This window comes from Amblyraja radiata, chromosome 3 (assembly GCF_010909765.2).
Source record: "Amblyraja radiata isolate CabotCenter1 chromosome 3, sAmbRad1.1.pri, whole genome shotgun sequence".
In the NCBI taxonomy this organism is placed as follows: domain Eukaryota; kingdom Metazoa; phylum Chordata; class Chondrichthyes; order Rajiformes; family Rajidae; genus Amblyraja; species Amblyraja radiata.
Genome location: NC_045958.1, coordinates 28,882,186 through 28,906,575, shown reverse-complemented (window position 1 = coordinate 28,906,575; position 24,390 = coordinate 28,882,186). Strand labels below are relative to the sequence as shown.

Genomic DNA, 24,390 nt, shown 5'->3' with positions numbered 1-24,390 from the left:
CATAATCAAATGCCATCTATACCCATCTGTGCCAAGCTTCCTCATCCTAGTAATCTCTGCGTATAAGCAACAGATATTTTGATTTTTATCAAAAAGATAGTGTGAAGGAATATATTTATTCATCCAAGAGACAATAAATCCATGAACTGGACAAATGGTAACCATAAAATACCAGATTTCCGTGGCTCTTCTCTGGATGAATGAGAGAGGAATGGGGGTGAACATACATTCCTACTTCCTGAATCAGTCTAAAATTGGCAGGAATTCAGGATTGTTTTCTGTCTCAGACATTGGAGAAACATTAAGCAGAAGAAGACAGAGAAGATAGTAAATAAGGTGGATAGAAATGACCAGTATGTCTCTGAAGCAGCTTTGACATGTAATTGGCCAAGGGTTGTCTTGATGCTTCATTGAGCTGCAAGGAATCAACACCAACTCAATGGCTGAACTTTCTGAGCATTTTTATTTCTCATTTCTACCCATATGTTTCTTTATTAAGATATTATCATAAGAGCTTATTTGATGCGTATCTCCCAGCCAAAAATGGCTAGGTCAAGATTTCTAAACAATTCCGTGAAACACTTACAGATGCTCTCAATTACCGTTTAATTTAAAAACTAATCTCTCTGAAAAGTGCCACAAAATGTGGCCTAGTTTTCTCCAGCATATGTGGAATAACAGTATTAAATTATTAGATTGGCTGCTTTTTATTAAAAAAAAATTTAAATCATTTGATAGACCAAAAACATTATAGCATCAAAAATTCTACATTTTATTAATTTTACTTTATATAGTGATTCATAGGGTTTCTTCATATTTATGTATACTTGCACAAAAGGGATCCTGAAAAAGTACTTGCACTAGTTAGTCGGCATAGAAAAACTCAAAGCATTCACTAATGAGTTGTTGATGCCCATTTTACTGTCTCCCCACCCTAATTTCTCTTGTCCAAGAATGCATTTGTAAATGTGTATGGGCTTGGTTTGGTTTATTATTGTCACGTGCACTGAGATTCAGTGAAAAGCATTTATTTTGGTGTTATTCAATTATGTCGGATAATACTATCATGAATATAGTCAAGTGTTTAATTGTCATATTTACTGAAATAGAACAATGAAATACCTGTAGCAGTAAAACAGGTTTGCAAACACAGTACTCAATATATAATAAACAAAGAAAAAGTTCTATAAATTAAAAAAAAATTTAAATGTAAAAAACGCAAAGCAAAACTAAAGCCGGAAGCCATACACAAGTACAAGAGATAGAGCTAAGAGAAAACATACCAGTTTGCAGAGTATAATTTTCAGTATTGTAACTTTATAGTTCCAGAAAAAGTCCAATGTCTGCAAAGAGGTTGGAAAATTGAGGCAATCCCCTAGCTTATGGGCGAACTGTTCAGAAATCTGATCACGGAGGGGAAGCAGCTGTTCATGAATCTGGTGGTACTGGTTTTCAAGCTTTTGTATCTTCTTCCCAATGCAAGGGGGTATAAAAGGAAATAAGAAAGGTCCTTGATCATGTTGGCTGTTTTTCTGAGGCAGCGTGAAGCAGAGATCGAGTCAGTGATGGGAAATCTGGTCTGCGTGATGCACTGGGCTGAATCCATAACTCTGCAAATTCTTGCGGAGTTTCTTCGGAGCATTTCATGTGATGCTCTTGTGAAGATATTCATAAAGCAGGAGCCGATGCACCTCAAGCTACATCATTAGGAATGAACCATGCCATGAGCGACTAATGGCATTTAAAGGCTTTTGGATGGGACCATGTATGGATGCAGAGAGTGGAAGCAGAGTAGGCAAGTTTAACGACATTGTGTTTGGTATGGTCTTTGTGGGCTGAAGGGCCTGTTTCTGTGTTGTACTGAACTATGTATCTGATGGATTTACAATGAACGAGAATGGAGTTACAATGGGAAATTTGAAAATTAAATTCCACCATTTTTTTAAATATTACCTTTTGTTATTTAATTGTATGACAGCATTTCATGTCCTTCTGCTTTGTTCCTTGCCGTGACATGCCCTGAGTCTTTGCCACAACTCTCCCTCACACTTCAACCCTATTTTAAATAACAGTTTGCATTTTGCACCATTTTGTTTTGAATAGAGGTGTTCTTTACGTTTACCTATCAAGTTTTATAAGAACAGGTGAATGTGTTCCTGCAATTTCTCGGTACGTCTTTTCAGTATCCAAAATGTTTCACGAAGTGACTGTTGCAAAATATGTGAGTAGAGATGACAGCTTCTCCCTGTAGATAGGATTTATCAAAGTGGAATTTGTTAACATGAAGAGGAGTAATCCTGCTTGCATGGTCTTTGAACTGGCACCAACGCACATTATGTTTGACTTGTCATATGATCATTGGTCCGACCTGAAACACATCCAGACATTCAGAATTAACATTATTAATAATAAAACCCAGCCTCATAATAAACTGCAATTTCCTCCCTAAATATACCCGGTAGTAAATTTTGCAACCCAGTGACATGAAAAGACCTCTGTAGTCAGCTTAGAAGAGGAAGGTGTCTACTTTAATGATTTTCCTTATAGGAAAAATATGGGGTAGAAATGTGTCCTCTGTTGCATGCATTATTCATGCAACGCAATATTGAATTCTGTTTGTAAGTTGCTGTTTCATTCATGTATCAACAACTAAATTCATGTATCAACAACATGAATTTGGTGCATGTGGCCGAGGACAAATTTCTGTCCATCTAGTTGCTAGATGAACAGGATAAAATATATATAATAGAGACAATATGTATTCATCTGAACTTCTTGAACTCGTGTTTTATAAATCAGAAATGTGAATGTTTTCAAGATAGTCTTGGCTGACCGTCTAAAAGCAATTCTACTGGAGTCAAACTAGCACAGTGGCACAGCGGTAGAGTTGCTGCGTCAAAGACCCGAGTTCAATCCTCACTATGGGTGCTGTCTGTACGGAGTATGTACTTTCCCCCTGTGACCACATGGGTTTTCTCCGGGTACTCTGGTTTCCTCAAGCAATCCGTAGACGTGAAATCTTAACCAAGAAGGTTCATGAGTGGAAGACTAAAGACAATAAGGACCAGCAAGGCCTTTGATAAGGTTCCACATGGAAGGCTGCTCTGGATGATTGGCATCGAGGGAGAACTAGCTAACTGCATTCAAATTTGCTTCATGGTAGGAAGCAGACGGTGGTAGTGGAGAGTTGTTGCAGGGATCAATGCTGGGTCATTGCCATTTGTCTTCTATACCAAGGATCAACAGGGAGGTTGGTTATCAAGAATTACACAAGATCCTGATCAGCTAGGCAAGTGGGCAACTGAATGGCTAACATAATTTGATTCAGATAAGTGTGTGGTGTTGCAATTTGTATAGGTACACAGGGTAAAGAACTTCACATTGAATGGTCGGGACCTGGGGCGTGATGTAGAGCAGTGGAATCTAGGAGTGCTGGTTCCCTGAAAGTGGCATAGCAGATATATAGGGTAGTGCAGATGGCTTTTGGCACACTGACCTTCTTCAGTTAGGGATTGAGTACCGAAGATAGGACTTTATGTTACAGTTGTACAAGACATTGGTGAAGCTGCACTTGGAGTATTGTATTCAATTTTGGTCACCCTGCTATAATTCTCTATACTCTATGATTTTATATACTGAGTCACTGATAATTATACTGAGACAAAAGGTTAAACTTAGGTATTCAGCATTTTTAATTGAGTTATGAGTTCTTGGTCTTCTACAATTATGAGTCTACAGAGAGCTGGATATTTTTTGCCTTTGCTGCCTTCAGGAGGCGTCTACGAGAATTTAAACATTAATGTCGATACATATTGAACTTTAAAGCTAAATCTATCACCTGTGATTCAGCAGAATTAAAGGGAAGCAAACTGGAGCAAAGGTCCTCTCAAAACATATAAATATTTGTAAGGATATAAATACATGTATCCTCTTCACATATTTGCCTTCATATATATCCATAATGCTGTTTATGGTAACCTAAAGGATTCAGTTGTTCCCACAGGTAACATCATGGCTATTAATTAATGGTGGATATAATGGTCAAATGTCACTTTATAAAATGTTTTCCGTGCTATTCTTTCTGGTGCTATAGTTTCACGAATATGTCTATATTCCTAGAAATATGTGAATACATTTTAAGCATATTCTACGTAATGCATTTGCCCTTTACCATTTTTTGGGAAACTGAAGAAGGTGTTTGAGGTGCAATAGGTTGAGGTGGGTGCATCACAGATATACCCTCACATTACCCTCATGTTACCCTATGTTATGGCCATTTCAGTTATGGAAATTGACTCTTCCAAAATTCACAAATCAATAACCAAAAATTTGAGATGCGGAATAGAATTAACTCTCCTGAAATTTATGTTACAAAACGTAAATAAATAAGCACATAATTCCTTTGTTTTCAATTTGCATTTCTTCACGCATTAGTTGTTGACGCGTCACCCCATTATGGGATAAATTATGATAGAGACCTTTTTTTTTGAAAGACAACCACCATAATGTGTCGTTTGTTTGTGCTGGGCTGGGGAGTATCTCTGTCACTATTAGAGTGTGCCTGCTGCAGTCACAGCATGATGATTAATCCTTTATTCTGGTAATACTGGGGACAATGATGCAAGCATATGATAGAGGTGTTGATCGAAAGTGCAGTGAGACTTCAGGTGCTGTCAGCTGTGAAGGAAAGGGAAGGCATAGGCTATTCAGCATTGGTCAGGCAAACCCATTTTCAACAACACAAGGATTATTTTTGTACATTTGGTTTGGTGATTTATTTTTCTTCACTAGGTTCCCTATGTTGCTCAATCTCCCTCACAGCAATATTTCAGGTCCATTGCATGCTTGTTGGATGTAAAGATAGTATATTTCAGATGTTTACAGATTTATGGTGCAAGTTGTGCCTAAAGGAATATTCTTAATATTAACACATGTATAAGTGTTTAAGAAAGAATTGCAGATGCTGGAAAAATCAAAGGTCGACAAAAAATGCTGGAGAAACTCAGCGGGTGAGGCAGCATCTATGGAGAGAAGGAATAGGTGACGTTTCGGGTCAAGACCCTTCTTCAGACTGATGTCGGGGGGGGGGGGGGCGAGAAAATGAAAGGAAGAGGCGGAGACAGTAGGCTTTGCGGGAGAGCTGGGATGGGGGTGGCGAAGGAGGGAGAAAGCAAGGGCTATCTAAAATTAGAGAGGTTAATGTTCATACCGCTGGGGTGCAAACTACCTAAGCGAAATATGAGGTGCTGTTCCTCCAATTTGCGCTGGGCCTCACTCTTCCAATGGAGGAGGCCCAGGACAGATTGGGAATGGGAGGGGAAGTTGAAGTTCTGAGCAAGCGGGAGATCACATTGGTTAATACGAGCTGAGCGGAGGTGTTGGGCGAAGCGATTGCCGAGCCTGCGCTTGGTCTCGCCGATGTAGAGAAGTTAGCACCTGGAACAGCAGATGCAGTAGACGAGGTTGGGGAGGTGCAGGTGAACCTCTGCCTCACCTGGAAAGACTGATTGGATCCTTGGATGGAGTCGAGGGGGGAGGTAAAGGGACAAGTGGAGCATTTCCTGCAGTTGCAGGGGAAAGTACCCAGGGAGGGGGTGGTTTGGGTATTGACCAGGGAGTTACGGAGGGAATGGTCTCTGCAGAAAGCAGAAAGGGGAGGAGATGGGAAGATGTGTAGTCAGATGCCATATTGCTAAGCGTATTAATGTAACTGCATTGCTGAGAATCTTACTACATGCATAAATACCAGAAGTAAGCAGAGGAGGCAAATAATGATCTTATTTGGCATGCAACAATAATTTGCCACTAGCCCAGGTGTTTTGGAACTTAATAATTCAGTTACTGAAATCCCTTGGCCATCCACACTGGAAGCTGCTCACACTGTTACTATTTAAGGCATTATCAACTACTTGTATAATTTTTCTGACTGATTTCTACTGGTTGTTGCTACAATACTGTAGCAATTTGGTATTTTTAAAGCTCCTTGGAACTATTAAGGTCAATTGTGTTAGGATTTTGTTCCATACTTCAAGCCTCTGCCCAATTCAGTTTATCATACATGAAGTAAAGGCCTCCATTACTCAGCTATGCGGACATAGTAGGTCAACTTTTATATATAATGCAACTGAAATGAATTCCATGGAAGATTCTTGCTTAAGGGATTCCATTGACTTAGACTAGACTTCCCACCATTCACTCCATGTACACTTTACTGTCTCGGAAAAGCTTGGATTTTACCTTGCGTAAACAATGGCAGCACATCACCAGATTAACACCTGACATCACAGTTCCTTCATTACATAACACTGTGCTGTATCACCTCCATGAGAAACTAAAGGAGTATCTTGGCCTACAATGTTTCAGATCATGATGGAATCCAGCTTAATGCATCAACTAAGAATAGCTTATACTGCTAAGAATTCTAATTTCATGTTCATAAGTTCTATGAGCAGAATTAAGCCATTTGACCCATCAAATCTACTCAGGCATTCAATCGTGGCTGATCTATTGGACCATTGGATCTATTGGACTATTGGACTCAGTTAATGGACCATTCTGAGTCCAGAACCAGGGGCCATAGTCTTAGAATAAAGGGGAAGTCATTTAAGACTGAGGTGAGAAAAAACCTTTTCACCCAGAGAGTTGTGAATTTATGGAATTCCCTGCCACAGAGGTCAGTGGAGGCCAAGTCACTGGATGGATTTAAGAGAGAGTTAGATAGAGCTCTAGGGGCTAGTGGAGTCAAGGGATATGGGGAGAAGGCAGGCACGGGTTATTGATAGGGGACGATCAGCCATGATCACAATGAATGGCAGTGCTGGCTCAAAGGGCCGAATGGCCTCCTCCTGCACCTATTTTCTATGTTTCTATGTTTCTATATTTCCTTCTCAACCCCATTCTCCTGTCTTCGCTCCATAACCCCTGACCCCTGTACTAATCAAGAATCTATCAATCTCTACCATAAATATATAGATTGACTTGGCCTCCACGGCCGTCTGTGGCAATGAATTCCACAGATTCACCGCCTTTCAATTTCAATATTCAATGGTAATTCCAAGACCAATGAGGGCAAGGCACATTTACAAAGAAAGGCACGATCCTTCTGTGAGTTTTCCTTTAGGAAAGGAACCAAAGCCTCTTTGGGAGAGAGGAAGGATGTGGAGGTCCCTGGTCCCCTGTTAATAATCATTGAGAGTGATGCATAAAGTTGTGCTGGAGGATCAGTGATGATTAGCAGCAACAAGAGAGAAGGTTTAGCAATTGTGTTCAAATAAAAAAGGTGAGAGAGTGAGCAAATGGTGGACACTGGGATGTCATGGAAAGGTAAAGGTATATTCGGGATAAAATTGAAGCATTAATTATTGGAGAAGGCGAAGGAATGGGAAAGGAATGGATAAAGTTCGCATTCTCTCTAATCCTCTCACCAAGTCTCGGGGATTGCTCTTTTCCCACACATATCTTCTTGATATACCTGAAAGGAAAACAGAAAGGAGCAAGTGAAATGTTACAACAGGAATACCAAAGGTAAATGGCAGAGGAACAACAATACAAAAACAACAGACTCAAACCACTGTACAAGACATTCTTCAGCTAAAGATGTACAGTGACATTAATTTGCAATAACTAGGTACACTTGTCAATCTCACCCAGAGTAACCTCAATGGAGAAATGACTGTGTCCCTTTAATATGAGCTATGTTTGTTTCATCGTTGATCTTTACGCTGACAGACTCCACAAAGATTGCAAAATGCAATGTATTTAAATGTTGGAAACAGGCCATCACATAACCTGACAACCTTAATGCTGAAAAGCATACACTCTTACCATTCATTCATTCCAAAATTGTTTGAAAATAAAATGTGAGAAATCTCAAGATAAATAAGCAGGTGAAAGAAGAAACGGTTTTGACAGGGGAAAAACCCTAGACTCGTTTAGCAAGTATTCTAGTTCGGAAGACATACTGGTGGGAGGAAAATGAATAGTGAAATATTGAAACCTATTGTTGATGCATATTTATCTTTTATATCTTGGACCTAATCCAAGTTTATATATCTTGGACTTAATTATCAGAACATCTCTCAGTCTCAGTTTAATTTCTATTTGCCTTGTATATTACACTGACATTTAATAACTATCTCTCAGTATATGGTTGATCTCAAGCAAGATAATGTGCACTTAAGATTTCTTCACTTTTCAGTTAAAATAATAAGAAATTATTTGTTGAAGCTGATTATATGTGTATTACGCTTCATGTAAAATTGCAAGCAATGGATAACTACAGTCTTTTGAAGATTGGCCTTATCCCCTGCTGAAGTATTTTAATGAAAGAATTGATCTATAATAATAAATTGAGTGCAAATAAAATATAATTTGTCAATTCAGCCTGTATTGATATAATGAAGTGCTGCACTTGCATTTGGTCACAGCCTGTCAGATATTGATGCTAGTGCTATCAGGAAGCAAACGGTATCACTTGTATTAGGTGAAGAAAAAAGGTTGAAATCCCAATACAGCGCTGAGTAGATCAGACAGCATCTGATAATAATCTGCATAAAACTCAAATACCCCAAGAGGTTGCCTGGTGAAATCTGAATGTTGACGAGACATTCGAAACATAGAAGTAAAAAAGGCGCTTTATGCTCAACTCAAAATCCTAGAAATTCCAGATGAATGCAGTTTTCATGTGCATTATGAAAGGATTCCATCGGAAAATACTCTGATTACAAGAGCTCTGTGACTTCTCATCCACATTCTCTCTGCCTCAGACTTGCGAGCAGGCCTGAACATTACTTACCTTATTTTTATATTACTTCAAAGGGCAATAATCAAATGTGCTCTTATTGTCACATGTACAAAGTACAAACACAGAGTGAAATTATTTTCTTATAAACAGTCCAGTAGAGTATTGCCATACCCAAGCACGTCCCCGATTAGCAAGTGTACAGAAATAGTCCATTGATCCCACATGCAAGAGGCACCATGACTGATCTTCAGGTTAGATGACTGATCTTCAGATAGTACAGGCCTTTTACAACCCACATGGTAACCTGAATGAAAAAAACATATTGGTTCTGAGACCTTCATCAGAATCTAAGGGAACCCATCTGAGAAGGCATGTGAAGTGTGTGGAACTCAAACTCCATCGCTACTTACTTAAGGTAGCTCCTCTATGAATTAAAAATAAAAATCCCTTAGACTGCTGAAACCACCTCTACCTCTAATGGCAGTAATTATCCTGAAAAGTCCTCAACCTTCCTGAAATCAGTGAGTTGCGTCTTCCTTATCCTCTGAGTTGACTGTTAAGGTTTCAACTTCCTCTGCCCTTAAAACTTCCCCTTCTCCACATCTCTTTCTCCCCAAACTCTGTACTGTCACTTCCAATCCCACTCTCTTTGCAAGGGTGGAGTGCAGGAATGAAATGACCCTTAACATACTCATGTTGTCAGAGCTATTCTGGAGTGCTTTGAACTTCAGGTGGTATAGAATTTTACAGTAAATTAGTTCTCAAAATAATCATTCATTGATCCACAGCACACTGCCAGAGGTGTAAAGAATATCTTGGTGAAGGTCATAGTCAGAGAGACATAGAGTCTTACAGCATGGAAAGGCACTTTGGCCTAACTTACTCACACCGGCCACCATGACACATCTACATGAGTCCCACCTGCCTGCCATATCCCTCTAAACCTATCTTATCCATGTACCTGTCTAAATGTTTCTTAAATGTTGCGACAGTACCTGCCTCAAACACCTCCTCCGGCAGCTCGTTCAATACACCCACCACCCTTTATGTAACAAGGTTACCCTCAGGTTCCTATTAAATCTCCCCCCCCCTCAGATTAAACCTATGCCCTTTGGTTCTCGATTCCCCTACTCTGGGACAAAAGACTGTGTTTACCCAATCTATTACTCTCATGATTTTGTACACAAGTCTTATAATATATGATATTGCATTCTTCTATTTTGAAATTCAAAGTAAATGTCAGTATCAACATGTTTTATAAGTAAATGCACAAGAAGAAGAGCAGCAAATGTATAATGTTGAGTTTTGGATAATACAGGCATCTGGCAACATTTTATGTGTATGGACTTCCAGAAAAAGCTAGATACAAAGAATATAGAGGGAAATAGGCCAGCTAACCTGCAACAGTTTATTTAATTGAACAGGAATAGTCACGAATCTATGGGGCTGAGTGCACAGTAGCACTGTCCATCACTGTGGAAAGGTAAAGGTATATTCGGGATAAAATTGAAATATTAATTATTGGAGAAGGCGAAGGAATGGGAAAGGAATGGATAAAGTTCGCATTCCATGTACCTGTCTAAATGTTAGGTTTTATTCGTTAGGTTTTATGTTTAGGTTTGTTATTGTCACGTGTACTGAGGTAAAGTGCAGAATATAGTTCTCATCAATTCCATAGACAAAGTGCAATTTTATCTGTACCTTCCTGCAAGATGTCACTGAAGTGTGGCAAATCTTTTTATGCTCTTCCCAGAGAAGGATCTGCCATTCACTGATACAATCGCTCTACACTTTTGTAATTAGTATCCTTTCCATCCTTAATAATTTCCTTGCTGTTTCTGCACAATCAAATTGAAAACAGCATTGTCATGCGAAACCCCTGCAGGAAAAGCAGTAACTACAAGTAGAACAGTCAGCATTTATCAATGGAACATTGAGGATGGCAGTGGCTGCCTCTGAAGTGTTTAGCCCAGTCATGGAGCAGGGGCTTTTTCCATTTCCCTGTTGTATTGAAGGGCTTGAAGGGGGAATGGTAGATTTCTGCAATTGACATTTTCTTGATTCCATTTAATTTTCTTTTCATATGTATCACATCATTTCCGTTCCCCCACATATTTCACTAATATTTGTTCTCTTTGATATGCCGATCAATTGCCCTCTGATTTTCTGACCACCCATCAACAAGAGTAACTATAAATTACAAATTAAACTCCACCTCGTTGAGATGTGGGAGAAACTTAAAGCATGTAAGGAAATCCTACTTGGTCACAGAGAGGCCGCACACACTGCACCCAGACATCACCAGAGGTCTGTGTTAAACTCTGGTCGCTGGAGGTTTAATGCTGTAGTGCTAACCACTGTGCCACCTATTGGCTGAGTTAGATTATAGGCATTTAATTGCTTTAAGTTTTAAAAAAAAAGTTTAGATCTTAATTAATTATTTCATAACTTTTAATAAAAAGTGCAATGTTTATTTTTGGAAGGTTTTTGATTAGGTGTGAGTGCCTCTGTAAGTTTTGCCAATTGATTCAGCCCAAAGCCTCTACTTGACTATAAACAAAACACGTCTGTGGGATATGCAATTGAATCAGTCAGATTGAAGCCGGCTTCAGGAGCCAGTTTCCAGATGGAAGGTTCTATGAGGGTCTGAGTGGATTTAACTGGGACACAAGCAACAAGCATGGACAGCACACTCTTCAGAGGAAATATTAAGCTCTTGTTTTGAATATTATCTCCATTTGGAAACAATGATTTAGGGATCTAATGAAATCTTCCAATGCTCTTCTTACAAGTTATTCCAAGAAATTGGACAAGGTGACACCAAGGTACGTCATGCATAGTTTGCTTTTTAATTTTTGGGGGGGATTTAGCCATCAAGGTGAACATTTAATCTTCAAACTTGTCTTAACCACTACTTGAATAACTGCAGTCCTTCTAGTGAAGGTGTTATCTTTATTCTGTCATGTAGAACCATAAAGGTATACAGCATTGAAACAGGCCATCAGTCTGCAGAAGGGTCCCGAATCAAAACAACCCATCTATCCAAACATGCTGCCTGACCTGCTGACAACTCAGATACATGCTGAGTTATGCCAGCATGTTGTGTCTTTCGGTGGAAATAGGACCTTTGGTCCAACTCGTCCATAGCGACCAAGTCTACATGATCTAGACCCATTAGCTTGCGTTTGGCCTCTAAATCTTTTCTGTTTGTGTATCTATTCAATTAAAAGATCTCAACTTAACAAAAATGCAAAAACCAGCAAGTAAGCATTTTGTGTGACCTGGAGCAGAACCTAAAAATGGTGGCGGCCCCATCCACTGAGTGCCGGTGTTTGCTTCAAGTCAAGTCAAGTTTATTCGTCACATACACATACGAGATGTGCAGTGAAATGAAAAGTGGCAATGCTTGCGAATTGTGCAAAAAATAAACAAACAGACTACAAACAGAATGGAACAGAATCACATATTCATATATTACATATTTGTGGGAGGGAGGGAAGAGAAAGGAAAAAAACAGCAATTTTAAAAAGACACCACACAACAGTAGAATGGTACAGTAAAGTTAATCCCTGGAGAGAAGGAGTTTACAGTCCTAATGGCCTCTGGGAATAAACTCTTCTCATCCTCTCCGTTCTCACAGCATGGCAACGGAGGCGTTTGCCTGACCGTAGCAGCTGGAACAGTCCGTTGCTGGGGTGGAAGGTGTCTCCCATGATCTTCTTGGCTCTGAAGTTGCACCTTCTGATGTATAGTTCCTGCAGGGGGGCGAGTGTAGTTCCCATAGTGCGTTTGGCCGAACGCACTACTCTCTGCAGAGCCTTCTTGTCCTGGGCAGAGCAGTTCCCAAACCAAATCGTGATATTTCCGGACAAGATGTTTTCCACAGCCGCTGAATCGAAGCACTGGAGGATCCTCAGAGACACTTTGAATTTCCTCAATTGCCTGAGGTGGTAAAGGCGCTGCCTTGCCTTACTCACGAGTGCTGCAGCGTGTGATGTCCATGTCATGTCCTCAGAGATGTGGACTCCCAGGTATTTAAAACAGCTCACTCTATCCACAGTATCCCCATTTATCTTCAATGGTGTATATGTCCTCGGATGATGTGCCCTCCTAAAGTCCACGATCAGCTCCTTCGTTTTTTTGATATTTAAGAGGAGACTGTTGTCCTGACATCAGAGTGCCAGATCAGCCATCTCCTCCCAGTAGGCCTTCTCATTGTTGTCTGAGTCAGGCCCACCACCACATTGTCATCAGCAAACTTGATTATCGAGTTGGAGCTGAACCTGGCCACACAGTCATGTGTGTACAGGGAGTACAGCAGGGGGTTGAGGATGCAACCCTGGGGGATCCTGTGCTCAGGGTGAGGGACTTCGATGTATTTCCCCCCATCTTGACTACCTGGTGGTGAGAAAGTCCAGGACCCAGGCACACGGGGGTGTTGAGCCCCAATTCCAGCAGCTTCTCGGCCAGTCTGGTGGGGACTATCGTGTTGAAGGCTGAACTGAAGTCTATGAACAGCATCCTCACATAACCCCCCTTCTGGCTGTCAAGATGAGAGAGAGCGGTGTGCAGAACCTGGGAGACAGGATCGTCCGTGGATCTGTTCGGACGGTATGCGAATTGTCCGAACAGACTTGGTGGTGGAATTCAGAGTTTTAGGAGAATCTGCTGGCATAGTCTGGGCTAATGCATGCAGTACATTATGTAAGTGGTAGGGACTGAAGCCATGGTGGAAGTAATCAAAGTTTAGGAAAACCTGATAGAAGTATATAAAATTATGAGGGGAATGGATAGGGTAGACAGACAGAACCTTTTTCCCAGGATGGAAATGTTAAATACTGGAGGGCATAAGTTTAAGGCAAGAGAGGGAAATTTAAAGGAAATGTGCAGTTCAAGGTTTTTTACACAGAGAATGGTGAGTGCCTAGAATGCGAGTTGGTGGTGGTAGCAGATACAACAGTGTTTAACAGGCTTTTAGGTTGGCAAATGGACATGTAGTGAATGAAGCGAGATGGATCTCATGCACGTAGAGGAGATAAGTTTAATTTTGCATCATTCTCAGCACAGACATTGTGGGCCAAAGGGCATGTTCCTGCGCTGTACAATTCTATGTTGGGATATGTTTCTCTTGATTGCATAGATTGTTTCTATAGAAAATAAAGTGGCTGAATCTGATTGAAATGCACAAGATGGGTAATGGGGTACAAATTGTCCAACAGTTTTCCCTTCACTTTCACTGATCCGTTTTGAACTTGCATTGGAAGCTTCTGCTGTATGAGCCAAGTTTGCAGTTCAGACATTCCTAGAGATTTACAGCACAGAAACCGGTGGCAGCACACATGGAGCAAGTGCACATCACAATGCCAGCTGTTTCATCTCCTCTTTTGCACTTAAGAGGCAACAGAAATAGGACTTGACTGTCACTGACACCACTGCTCCATTTTCCAATCCATCAATGTGTCAATGCATTTTGCAGATAGATTGCTAAAATGATTGTACATGTATATACAAAGACAGAGGTGGCACAGTGGTGCTGCTGTAGAGTTGCTGCCTTGCAACGCCAGAGAGACCTGGGTTCGATCCTGACTCTGGCTGCTATCTCTGCGGAGTTTATACTTTCTCCATGTGACCGTGAGAGGTTTCTCTGGGTGCTCCGGTTTCCTCCCACACTCCAAAGACGTATACTTTTGTAGGTTAATTGGCTTCTGTGAAATTGTAAGTTGTTCCTAGTGTGCAGGATAGAACTGTGAAAGTTGCCTTGGTCATCTCCTTTCACCCCACCAGCCTCTGCATCCTGCATATTATCTGCCAGCCCCAACAATAACCCACCCACACTCATCCTTTCTGCTCTCCTCCTTTCTCCAAGGACTGTTCTTTGTGAAGCATTTTTCAGAATGCACTTCCACTTTTGCCAAATTCCCACTCAGTGAATCATAGACTCACACAGCACAGGGATGGACCTTTTTCAACGTACCTCATCCAATGCCAACTATAATGTCTTTCACCAATAATCCCAATTGCCTGTATTAAGCCCATATCCCTCTGCTCTTTTTCTATCCAAGTACCTGTACAAATAAATGCCTTTTAAATGTTGTCCAGGGGTGGGAGATTGCAACCTTCACGTGGTCCACCCTGTTTCGACGAATGCAGTCAACCTGGCGTGCACAAACAGAAGATCAAACAGAACAAGTTGTTTTACAACTTTAAGCTGTGCACGCCATACGTAAGAAGAAGAAGAATGTTGTCCATAATGATCCCCAATAGAAACATGTCTGTCAGGGTATATCTACGACAGGAAAAACACTAAACATTCTATTTTAAACTAACACAGAGAAGATAGTGTGCCTTCGTAGCATAAACAGAACTATTATATTTGTAACAGTCAATTTAGTCAGGAGTATTGTACTATTTAATTCATTTTTTATAATTAATCAATAAATCTAAAGGTTTTCAGTTAATGCTTCTGGTATAATCAGAAAATGTACTCTCTTACACAGAAAGTTAGAATCAATCTCATATAATAATGTACAGAGGTTACAATGGCACCAATATGGTATAATAATATGATATTGCATTTCTAAGTACTGCTCCCCCCCATAAAAATCTTTTGTATCTATATGGTATGTTTTCATAAATTATTATATAAATGTTTTGATTGAATTTCATGTTTAAATTAGCTAAAGAAAAGCTTAAAAATAGCTTTGATGGCACACCTAATAAAATATCAGTTGTAGTTATCTACCTGATGGTGTAAAATGTCAACTGCAACTATATGTATATAGGAAATACATTCTTGCTATAGAGGGAGTACAGAGAAGGTTCACCAGACTGATTCCTGGGATGGCAGGACTTTCATATGAAGAAAGACAGGATAGACTCGGCTTGTACTCACTAGTATTTAGAAGATCGAGGGGGGATGTTATAGAAACTTACAAAATTCTTAAGGGGTTGGACAGGCTAGATGCAGGAAGATTGTTCCCAATGTTGGGGAAGTCCAGAACAAGGGGTCACAGTTTAAGGATAAGGGGAAAGTCTTTTAGGACCAAGATGAGAAAAACATTTTTCACACAGAGAGTGATGAATCTGTGGAATTCTCTGCCACAGAAGGTAGTTGAGGCCAGTTCATTGGTTATATTTAAGAGGGAGTTAGATGTGGCCCTTGTGGCTAAAGGGATCAGGGGCTATGGAGAGAAGGCAGGTACAGGATACTGAGTTGGATGATCAGCCATGATCAGATTGAATGGCGGTGCAGGCTCGAAGGGCCGAATGGCCTACTCCTGCACCTAATTTCTATGTTTCTATGTTTCTATAAATAAAAATTATTTGTGCCTTTTTGCCTGCCTAGTTCCAAGTTATTAATCAAAATGTAATTTCAGTAAAGCTACTGTGTAAAAGTTACTATCTTAAATAGTTCTACATTAGTTTGATAGCCATCAGATTAATTGAACATTTACATTTTTGAATGCAAGCACCATTTTCTTTCTTGAAGTTTTCACCGTACAAAATAAAGTAAAATCACAAAAAAAGAAAAGTTGAGTGTTTTAAAAAGTGTTTATTGATCAATAATTTATGATTATTTTCCGTGCCCTTCCCTCCTTCCCACCCAGATTATTATCACTCTCAGACCCATTAAAATATCTCTTCCATTCTGCAGCTTGTCCTTCTGGTTTAGCATCTCAATCAATGCCAATGGGCTGGCAGTAGTCAAGGATTCAAACTATTAGTTATTAGACCAGTAAACATTAAGCCTTGTTGTGATTTGTTCAAGAAAGGGTCTGTGTCATTGAGCCAACATAATGCATCGGTAAATGGTCATCTTCAAGTCATTCAATTTTGTTCTACTTGGAGAGAGGTTTATCAAAAAAGAAAAAAATATTTGTCTCTGAAATGGTAACACCTACTCCATGTGTATATATTAAATTTAGTTTGTTCTTTATTCATCTACCCTTTCTATGGAGTGACATATTAAAACATATGTACATCATACAAATCATATTAAAAACACAAGACTTTTTGGCAATGATTAGTACAGCAATTAGATTTTTTTCTTTCGGTGGTGTATTTCCTATAGGGAACTCTGTTAAAACTATTGATGTTGTTTTGAGCTAGAATACTCCCTGGCCATGTAGAAAATGTACAAAAATGAATTTTCCTTATATTCCATTAGAAAATACTCAGAAAATAGTTTGTAGTAATAAAATATATTCAGGAAAAGTAATAGTCGAGTGAAAATTTAGAATGTATCATAAACCAAAAAATAGTCCATAATAATACATATTGCATCTATTTAACTCTAGTGCAGCTATCATTGATAAAATATGTATGGTGTTATTTATTTGAATTGTACATTAAGATTATATCATATTTTTAAAATTATTTCTAGATAGGTCTTTGGATAACTTGTACATTGTAGGAGGTTGATGTCCATGCCACCTAATGTCACAGGAGAGTTTGGATAATTGCAAATGAGCATAATAACAAATAACACTATCCATCAAGTATGATATTATTGTTTGTCAGCTAAAAATTGCATTTTTCCAAATATTATCTTTTTCTGTGTCTTTTTTATTTGCAATACCCTTACATGTTAACAATCTTCATTCCAAGCTGGCTTGGGGGTTATTTAAAATTTTAAGAGGTACATTCTGAGAATGGCATGCCTTTATTATTTTTGTCCACCATGGGTAGGTGGACAATTATTTCCAGATGGCCAAGTAGCATTCAAAATTCTGATTGACTTTTCCATAGTAATTAATTAATGGCACAAATTAACATAAAAATTGGAATAGAAAAAAGAATAACATTATACGAGGCAGGGAAGGATTCCTGTCAACCAAAAAAAATTTGCAGGAATTAACTGTACGGAAGGATATAAACTGAATAATCAATGCAGTTCCCATTTTGCAATAATGAAATGGGTCAATAGGGTACTCAATAGTCATTGACATGCAGCATGGAAATAGGCTCTGCAGCCCGTTTTGTCCATGCTGAACTACATGCTTGTATTTGCTTGTATTTTGGAAAATAACTGAAACCATTTTGATTTTCGAAATATGGTACTTAGTTCCTGTATTGTTCTATTCATAGAAAGTACATTGATAATATTTTCTGTTCTTAATATTCATAATGGGCAATGTAAAATTGTATGTTACAAATGCTAGTACATTCAAAGTGAACTTAAAACAACGAGCCAAAGTGCAGTGGCAATTACCAAAGGGCAAAAACGAGTTGTGATTTTAAAACCTCATCCAGCTTTTATTCCAACATGGAGTGTCCTCAGTTATACAATATTGCTCAATGGTTATGTAAAAATGATATAGTCCAAAACATGTGGCCAGTGCAGAGGTAATTCAAGAACTCTGATGTGTGCCTTTATGCATCTTAATATCAAGTATTCAGAATATAACATTCACAATTTTAATTCCTCTATAAATTGTTGTGATTAAATTGTGTACAGGCTGCTGAGTCCAACAGAATAACTGGAAGTAAATGGAAGTTCCATATTCGTAGATGTGTAACCATTTTGATGTGTATATGGCCCATTCAAGTAATGTAGTTGATGTAATGTAATGAATGTAATTAAGTTTGAGTTTAATGGTGGATAACATTAATGGATGAATTGCATCTTTCTGCATAATGTTATGTACACCCTAATGATTCTTAAATATTCATAATGTTACTCAATATATTCTCTCTGAATGCAGTTATGCTGCAAAAGTTTGATAAGGAATGATGTGACAGAACCACAAGTTTTCTCCTACACCAGTGTGTTATGTATATCTGACTTACAGATGAAACCAGAGTGACCAGTCTGTGTAATTTAGTTCCCCACCCACACAAGCATCAACTTCAGCACGAGAAGCAGACTTATACCAGTTATCTGATTCATCAAATTTCATTCCCTTTTAGATGATTGTAACTGTTCTGTTAGAACATGAAAACATAGCCAGGCTTTTGTGTTTGGACGGTATGAGAGGATGTCGGATTACAAACCCGCTTATGGCTTATCCCTACATATATGATGTATTTCTGCCAAATTGTGAGTTTAACATAGACCTTTCCCATTATTTTACATTAATTTTAGTGCTTAAAGTAATAGGTGTGTTTCAAAGAATTAATCATGCAGGAGAGAATGTAATCAAAAGAAGCATTTCACCATCAGCCCAAATTTAGGCTGAATTATTATTCTGCCTGAGAGTTTATGGACAAATATTTGTTCAAACTTACTTAGATGCATTGGCTTTCATAGCTCTGCTGACAGACATGTTGCCAGCTGTACTGCAGCAATACATTTACATTTAACATTGCTTTGATGCAGTTTTACATTTTGAACGATTGAACGGGCAAGATAAACAAATTGTATATTTCATTTTTGTAAAGTCAGTAATACTGAATTGTATGGAGTCTTAATCCAGGAAGAAAATGGCACCTTTGCATTTTACAATAAATCTGCGATTCAAAATGCAATTTCTTGCTCTTCTTGTAGACATCACCGTTGGGGGGAAAAAAGGATAAAAGATCTGTGTCCCTAAAGTCATGCTTAAAAAGGTGCAATAAAACAATGTGCATTCTCAGTCACAATTGCAGGTTACTGAACCCACTGATTAATATTTTTTCTCACTTTGGTATTAAATAACAATTAAAAGGTTCTTAGAAATGTAATATATTCTGGGCATAAGAATCTCTGCAAGTCTCCCATCGTTTTGACTTGGTCCATTGATATGATTCGTATCTCTAATCATAAATAAATAATCTGTTTTTTCTTGGTTGGTTTCTCTCTCTCTCCCATGCCAAGATCAATATCTTTTAACATCTTACTTATTTTATTACTGTTTTTTTTTGGTTTTCTGGGGCTGATTGAAAGTTGCTCAGAGGAAATCTTTGGTTTTGCTTAAGTGTCCGTGACATTTAATCATGACTTTCCTTGCAGTTTAATTCCAGCCAGTCAATCAGTTAATCCACTTCAATTGATTCTGTGCTTTCTGTTATTGGTTTGCACTCGTTGGGCATCCGTTGGTGGCGGCTCAGCTGCGTGGCTTGTGTGAAGCTCCGATCACATTTCTCGCACCTGTGGAGGCAATGAGAAAATTGAGACAGGGAGCTGCATGTAAAGGGTGATGGCCATTTTCTCATCCCGACTAATCGGAACAGACACTTAAAAGTGGCTGCGGATTTTACAAGGCTCCCAGGGTCTAATTGGTGGCTACTGCCCAGCCTTGATGTAAGTGATGGGACAAGGTCTGCTTGATTCAGAACAGAGGAATCTGTCAATTGGCAGAGAGTAAGGTGATTTCTCAAGAGATGCCTGTTCTGTTATGGTCCTGATCACTGTCAGTTCAAATAGATAAAGAACAAAAAGAGATTTTCAGGAGCATGCCATCAAAGGAGCAGCCCTGTCGGATGCTCAAGAGCCCGAGGAGAAATTGATGACAGGCTAAATCTCACCTTTCACTAATGCAAAATCAGATGGAGGAGGCTGCAAATGGCAAATCATGTTCAGGGAACTACTTCGAGCTTAACTACAGAAAAGTGTTTCAGATATTTAGGTGTTCTTGGCAATCTGAACATCAGCATATTCTGCAATGTTCAAGAATCTTTGAAAGTCAGATTTTCATACTACAATAGGATGGTCTGAAAACCAGCAATTACATTTAATTTATAACATACATTTCCAAGGAATTTCTAAATGGCACAGTTTAAAGACACTTTGTAACATTTTATTTGTCGTTTGAATACAAATATTCAATGGACATCCTATTATTATTTTCGCCACTATGTAAAGGCATATAGGGAATAATGAAACTGGTCAGTTTTTAATGATATTTTAAAATAAAACACCTGCTCAATTATTGCACAGATTGAACGATCTGTCCTCAAAATAACAGAATATAATTTAACTTTATTGCATACATATATATCATGCACCTGTGTGTCTGCGTGTGCGTATGTGAATGTGTACACATGTATGACTACTCTTTGATGCATTTACATAATATATAAATGTAAAAATCTTTGACTGCTAAAATATACTCCCAAGAAATTAAATGGTATTTTGCATGAAATTGAATTATCTCCTGTGATTGTGCAAATTAAATGTGGAATATATAGGTGCAGATATTCAGAGTGGATAAACCAGCATCACTCAATGCCATCCACGGACTATTTAAAGCACTATTTTTTAAATGAATTATTGCAAGGCAAACCAACTGTTTAAAATATCCTTTTATCCCTTAATATTTTGCTTTACCTGCTCTGTCAAATTCTGCTACAATGGTTCTTCCTATGATGAGCATTTGTCGGCACTGGGCATGTACGCGCTGGAGTTTAGAAGAATGAGGAGGAACCTCATTGAACCATACAGAATAGTGAAAGGCTTGGATAGAGTGGATGTGGAGAGGATGTTTCCACTAGTGAGAGAGTCTAGGAGTAGAGGTCATAGCCTCAGCACGTTCTTTTAGGAAGGAGATGAGGAGAAATTTCTTTAGTCATAGGGTGGTGAATCTGTGGAATTCTTTGCCGCAGATGGCTGTGGAGGCCACGTCAGTGCATATTTTCAAGACAGAGATAGGTAGATTGATAGATGGATAGATTTTTGATTAGTATAGGTGTCAGAGGTTATGGGGAGAAGGCAGGAGAATGGGGTTAGGAGGGAGAGGTAGATCAGCCATGATTGAATGGCGGAGTAGACTTGATGGACAGAATGGCCGAAATCTGCTCCTATTCCTTATGACCTTATGAAATCCTATTATAAATATGGTAGGCCGAATGTGCCTGTTTCTGTAGCAAAAGATATACTGCTGGAAAAACACATCTTGCCAAGCAGCATTTGTGGAGGCCAAAGGATGGTCTGTTTATATGTTGTAAATGCAACACAATATTATATAAAGGCTGCTCTGGAAGGTTAGATCCCATGGGATCCAAGGAGAGATAGCTGAATGGATAGTAATTTGGCTGCATGGAAAGAAGCAGGGAGTGATGGTGGAAGGTTGCTTCTCGAACTGGAGGCCTGTGACGAGTGGCATGCCTTAAGATTTGGTGCTGGGCCCGTTACTGTTTGTCATCTACATCAATGATTTGGATGAGAACATACAGGGCAAGATTAGTAAGTTTGCTGATGATGCAAAAGTGAGTGGTTTTGCAGATAGTGAAGATGGTCGTGAAAGATTGCAGCAGGATCTGGATCGATTGGCCAGGTGGGTGGAGGAATGGTTGATGGAATTTAATACAGAGAAGTGTGAGGTGTTGCATTTTGGGACCGAACAAGGGCAGGACCTACACAGTAAATGGTAGGCCTCGGGATAGTGTTGTAGAACAGAGGGATCTAGGAGTACATGGTTCCTTGAAGGCTGAGTTGCAGGAGCCTTCATCAGTCAGAGTATTGAGTATAGAAGTTGGGAGGTCATGTTGCAGTTGTATAAGACGTTGGTGAGACCGCATTTAGAATAATGTGTTCAGTTCTGGGCACCATGTTATAGGAAAGATATTGTCAAGCTTGAAAGGGTTCAGAAAAGATTGATGAGGATGTTGCCAGGACTGGAGGGTGTGAGCTATAGGGAGAGTTTGAGTTGGCTGGATCTCTATTCCATGGAGCACAGGAGGATGAGGGGGCATCTTATAGAGGTGTACAAAATCATGAGAGGAATAGATCGGGTAGATGCACAGAGTCTCCTGCCCAGAGTGGGGGAATCGAGAACCAGAGGATACAGGTTCAAAGTGAAGGGGAAAAGATTTAATAGGAATCTGAGGGGTAACTTTTTCACACAAAGGGTGATGGGTGTATGAAACAAGCTGCCAGAAGAGGTAGTTGAGGCTGGGACTATCCCATCGTTTAAGAAGCAGGTACATGGATAAGACAGGTTTGGAGGGATGTGGACCATGCACAGGCAAGTGGGACTAGTCTTCTTCTTCTTCTTCTTGCGTATGGTGTGCACAGCCTAAAACTGTTGGACAGCTTGTTCTATTTGATCTTATTTGTTTGTGCACACCAGGTTGATTCCTTTCGTCGAAACAGGGCGGACCACGTGAAGGTTGCAATGTCCCACCTCAGTGGGACTAGTGTAGCTGGAACATTGTTGACCATTGTGGGCAAGTTGGGCCGAAGGGCCTGTTTCCATACTGTATCACTATAACTTTCTATCTTAAAATTTGTAAGTAAAATAAGAAAGAGTCAATGGGAGTTCAGGGCTGATTTTGCTCATGAATTAAGAACCACGTCATTGTATTTTATTGTTAGTTTATCATAACAGAAAAGCAAAATAAAACTCAATATCCTGCTTCCCCTCCTCTCTGAAATAAACACATTTTTGCAGTCATATTACTCACGATGTTACCTTTACAGCCAGGTTTCATGATTATGAACCATTGTGGTAAATCTGCTTGGATCATCACTGTCTATAGATTCCTCAAAACTTCAACTAAATACAAAAATCGCAAATTAATTATTTCTTATAGAAAGCTGCACTCACTTCCGTGTACTCTATTCCATACAATAGATACTAGATTCTCACTTGTTATAATATCCCATGATTTCTTGAGGTTGACATGCATTGGGTGTTCACTTAACTGGAGTATTTAGGTGTTCTAGTTTTGTTTTATGGACAGGCTGACAATGTTCTTGCAGGCTTTTCACATGAACTCAAGACCTTTTGTTTGCCGAGAGAGATCCATTTTTGTACGTGATTTTACTGCCCCTTCAACTGATGCTTAACTCTGCCAGGGATCAGTGTGAGATGGTGCAGATGGAAGAATCTGTATAATCAGATAAGTGGCATGTACTTTGTATTCACTGAGCCTGCACAGCACTATGGCTGATAGGTTGAGGAAAGCTCGATGTTAAATCGCTTCATGTTACATCTTTGTGCACATGAACTGTGTGTGTATATTACGGCTTACAAAAGGAAAGTGTTTTATCGAGTAAAATCTTCGATCAACAAAATTCTGTGCTCTGATTGTCTTTTCAAATTCTGAGGAAACCCAGCATTTTCGTATTAGATCAGCCATTTAAACAATCTCCTGTACACAAAGTGCAATTTGCTGCAAAATATGACTGTTACAATCCATAAGTCTGCTCATATAACGGAACTGCTCCATATACAAAAGGGATGCCATTGAGGTAATGTTGGAGAAAACTCATAGAAAGATAGAGTGGCAGAAGCTTTCAGTGGAATTGATAATTCCGATTTGTTCTAATGGCAACAAATTCAGAAAATTATTTGCACAATTTATTCCAAATAAACAACAAAAAAAATCAAACAGCTAGAAAGGCCTTCTCACACTTATAGTCCATCAGAATGTACCTCAGACTAATAGGGTAGAAACTTTTGCTGGCCTGAAGGAAGAAACATTAGAGAGCTATAAATCAGTTTGCCTTATCTCACTGTTTTTTAAGAGGCACTGTCAGACTAATTGGGAAGACAAAAGACTCAACGGCTTCATGAAAACAAGAAGACATTTGTTGAAGCTTGTATGGGAAGCAATGTTGGATAATAAACTTGGCAGAAACATTTGGTCCATTTTCTACTGCCCTTATCTCCTGAAAAGAATTTTCCAACCAGAGGTACAATAGTAGGCTGCACATTGCACTTAAGAATGAGTAGAATTGTTGAATTATAGAACAGAGGAGAAAGCTATCTGGCCCCTTGAGTCTG

General features: G+C 39.2%; 1 protein-coding gene across 2 annotated transcripts in view; it reads right to left on the bottom strand.

Moving 5' to 3' along the window:
• Positions 1-1,229: 1,229 nt before the first annotated feature.
• The window catches only part of prdm6 (PR/SET domain 6), a 228,440-nt gene continuing 205,279 nt past the window's right edge, over positions 1,230-24,390 (bottom strand). Inside the window, exons 8-9 of one of the 2 annotated variants that reach the window (XM_033017509.1) lie at positions 7,425-7,471; positions 1,230-2,368 (exon numbers count right to left, since the gene is read on the bottom strand). In XM_033017509.1, coding sequence (XP_032873400.1) covers positions 2,334-2,368; positions 7,425-7,471 — 82 coding nt within the window. In that variant the 3' untranslated portion in view covers positions 1,230-2,333. Of the gene's footprint in view, positions 2,369-7,424; positions 7,472-17,974; positions 19,812-24,390 lie in introns of those variants that run through there. The other variant, XM_033017508.1, reaches the window with a different exon arrangement.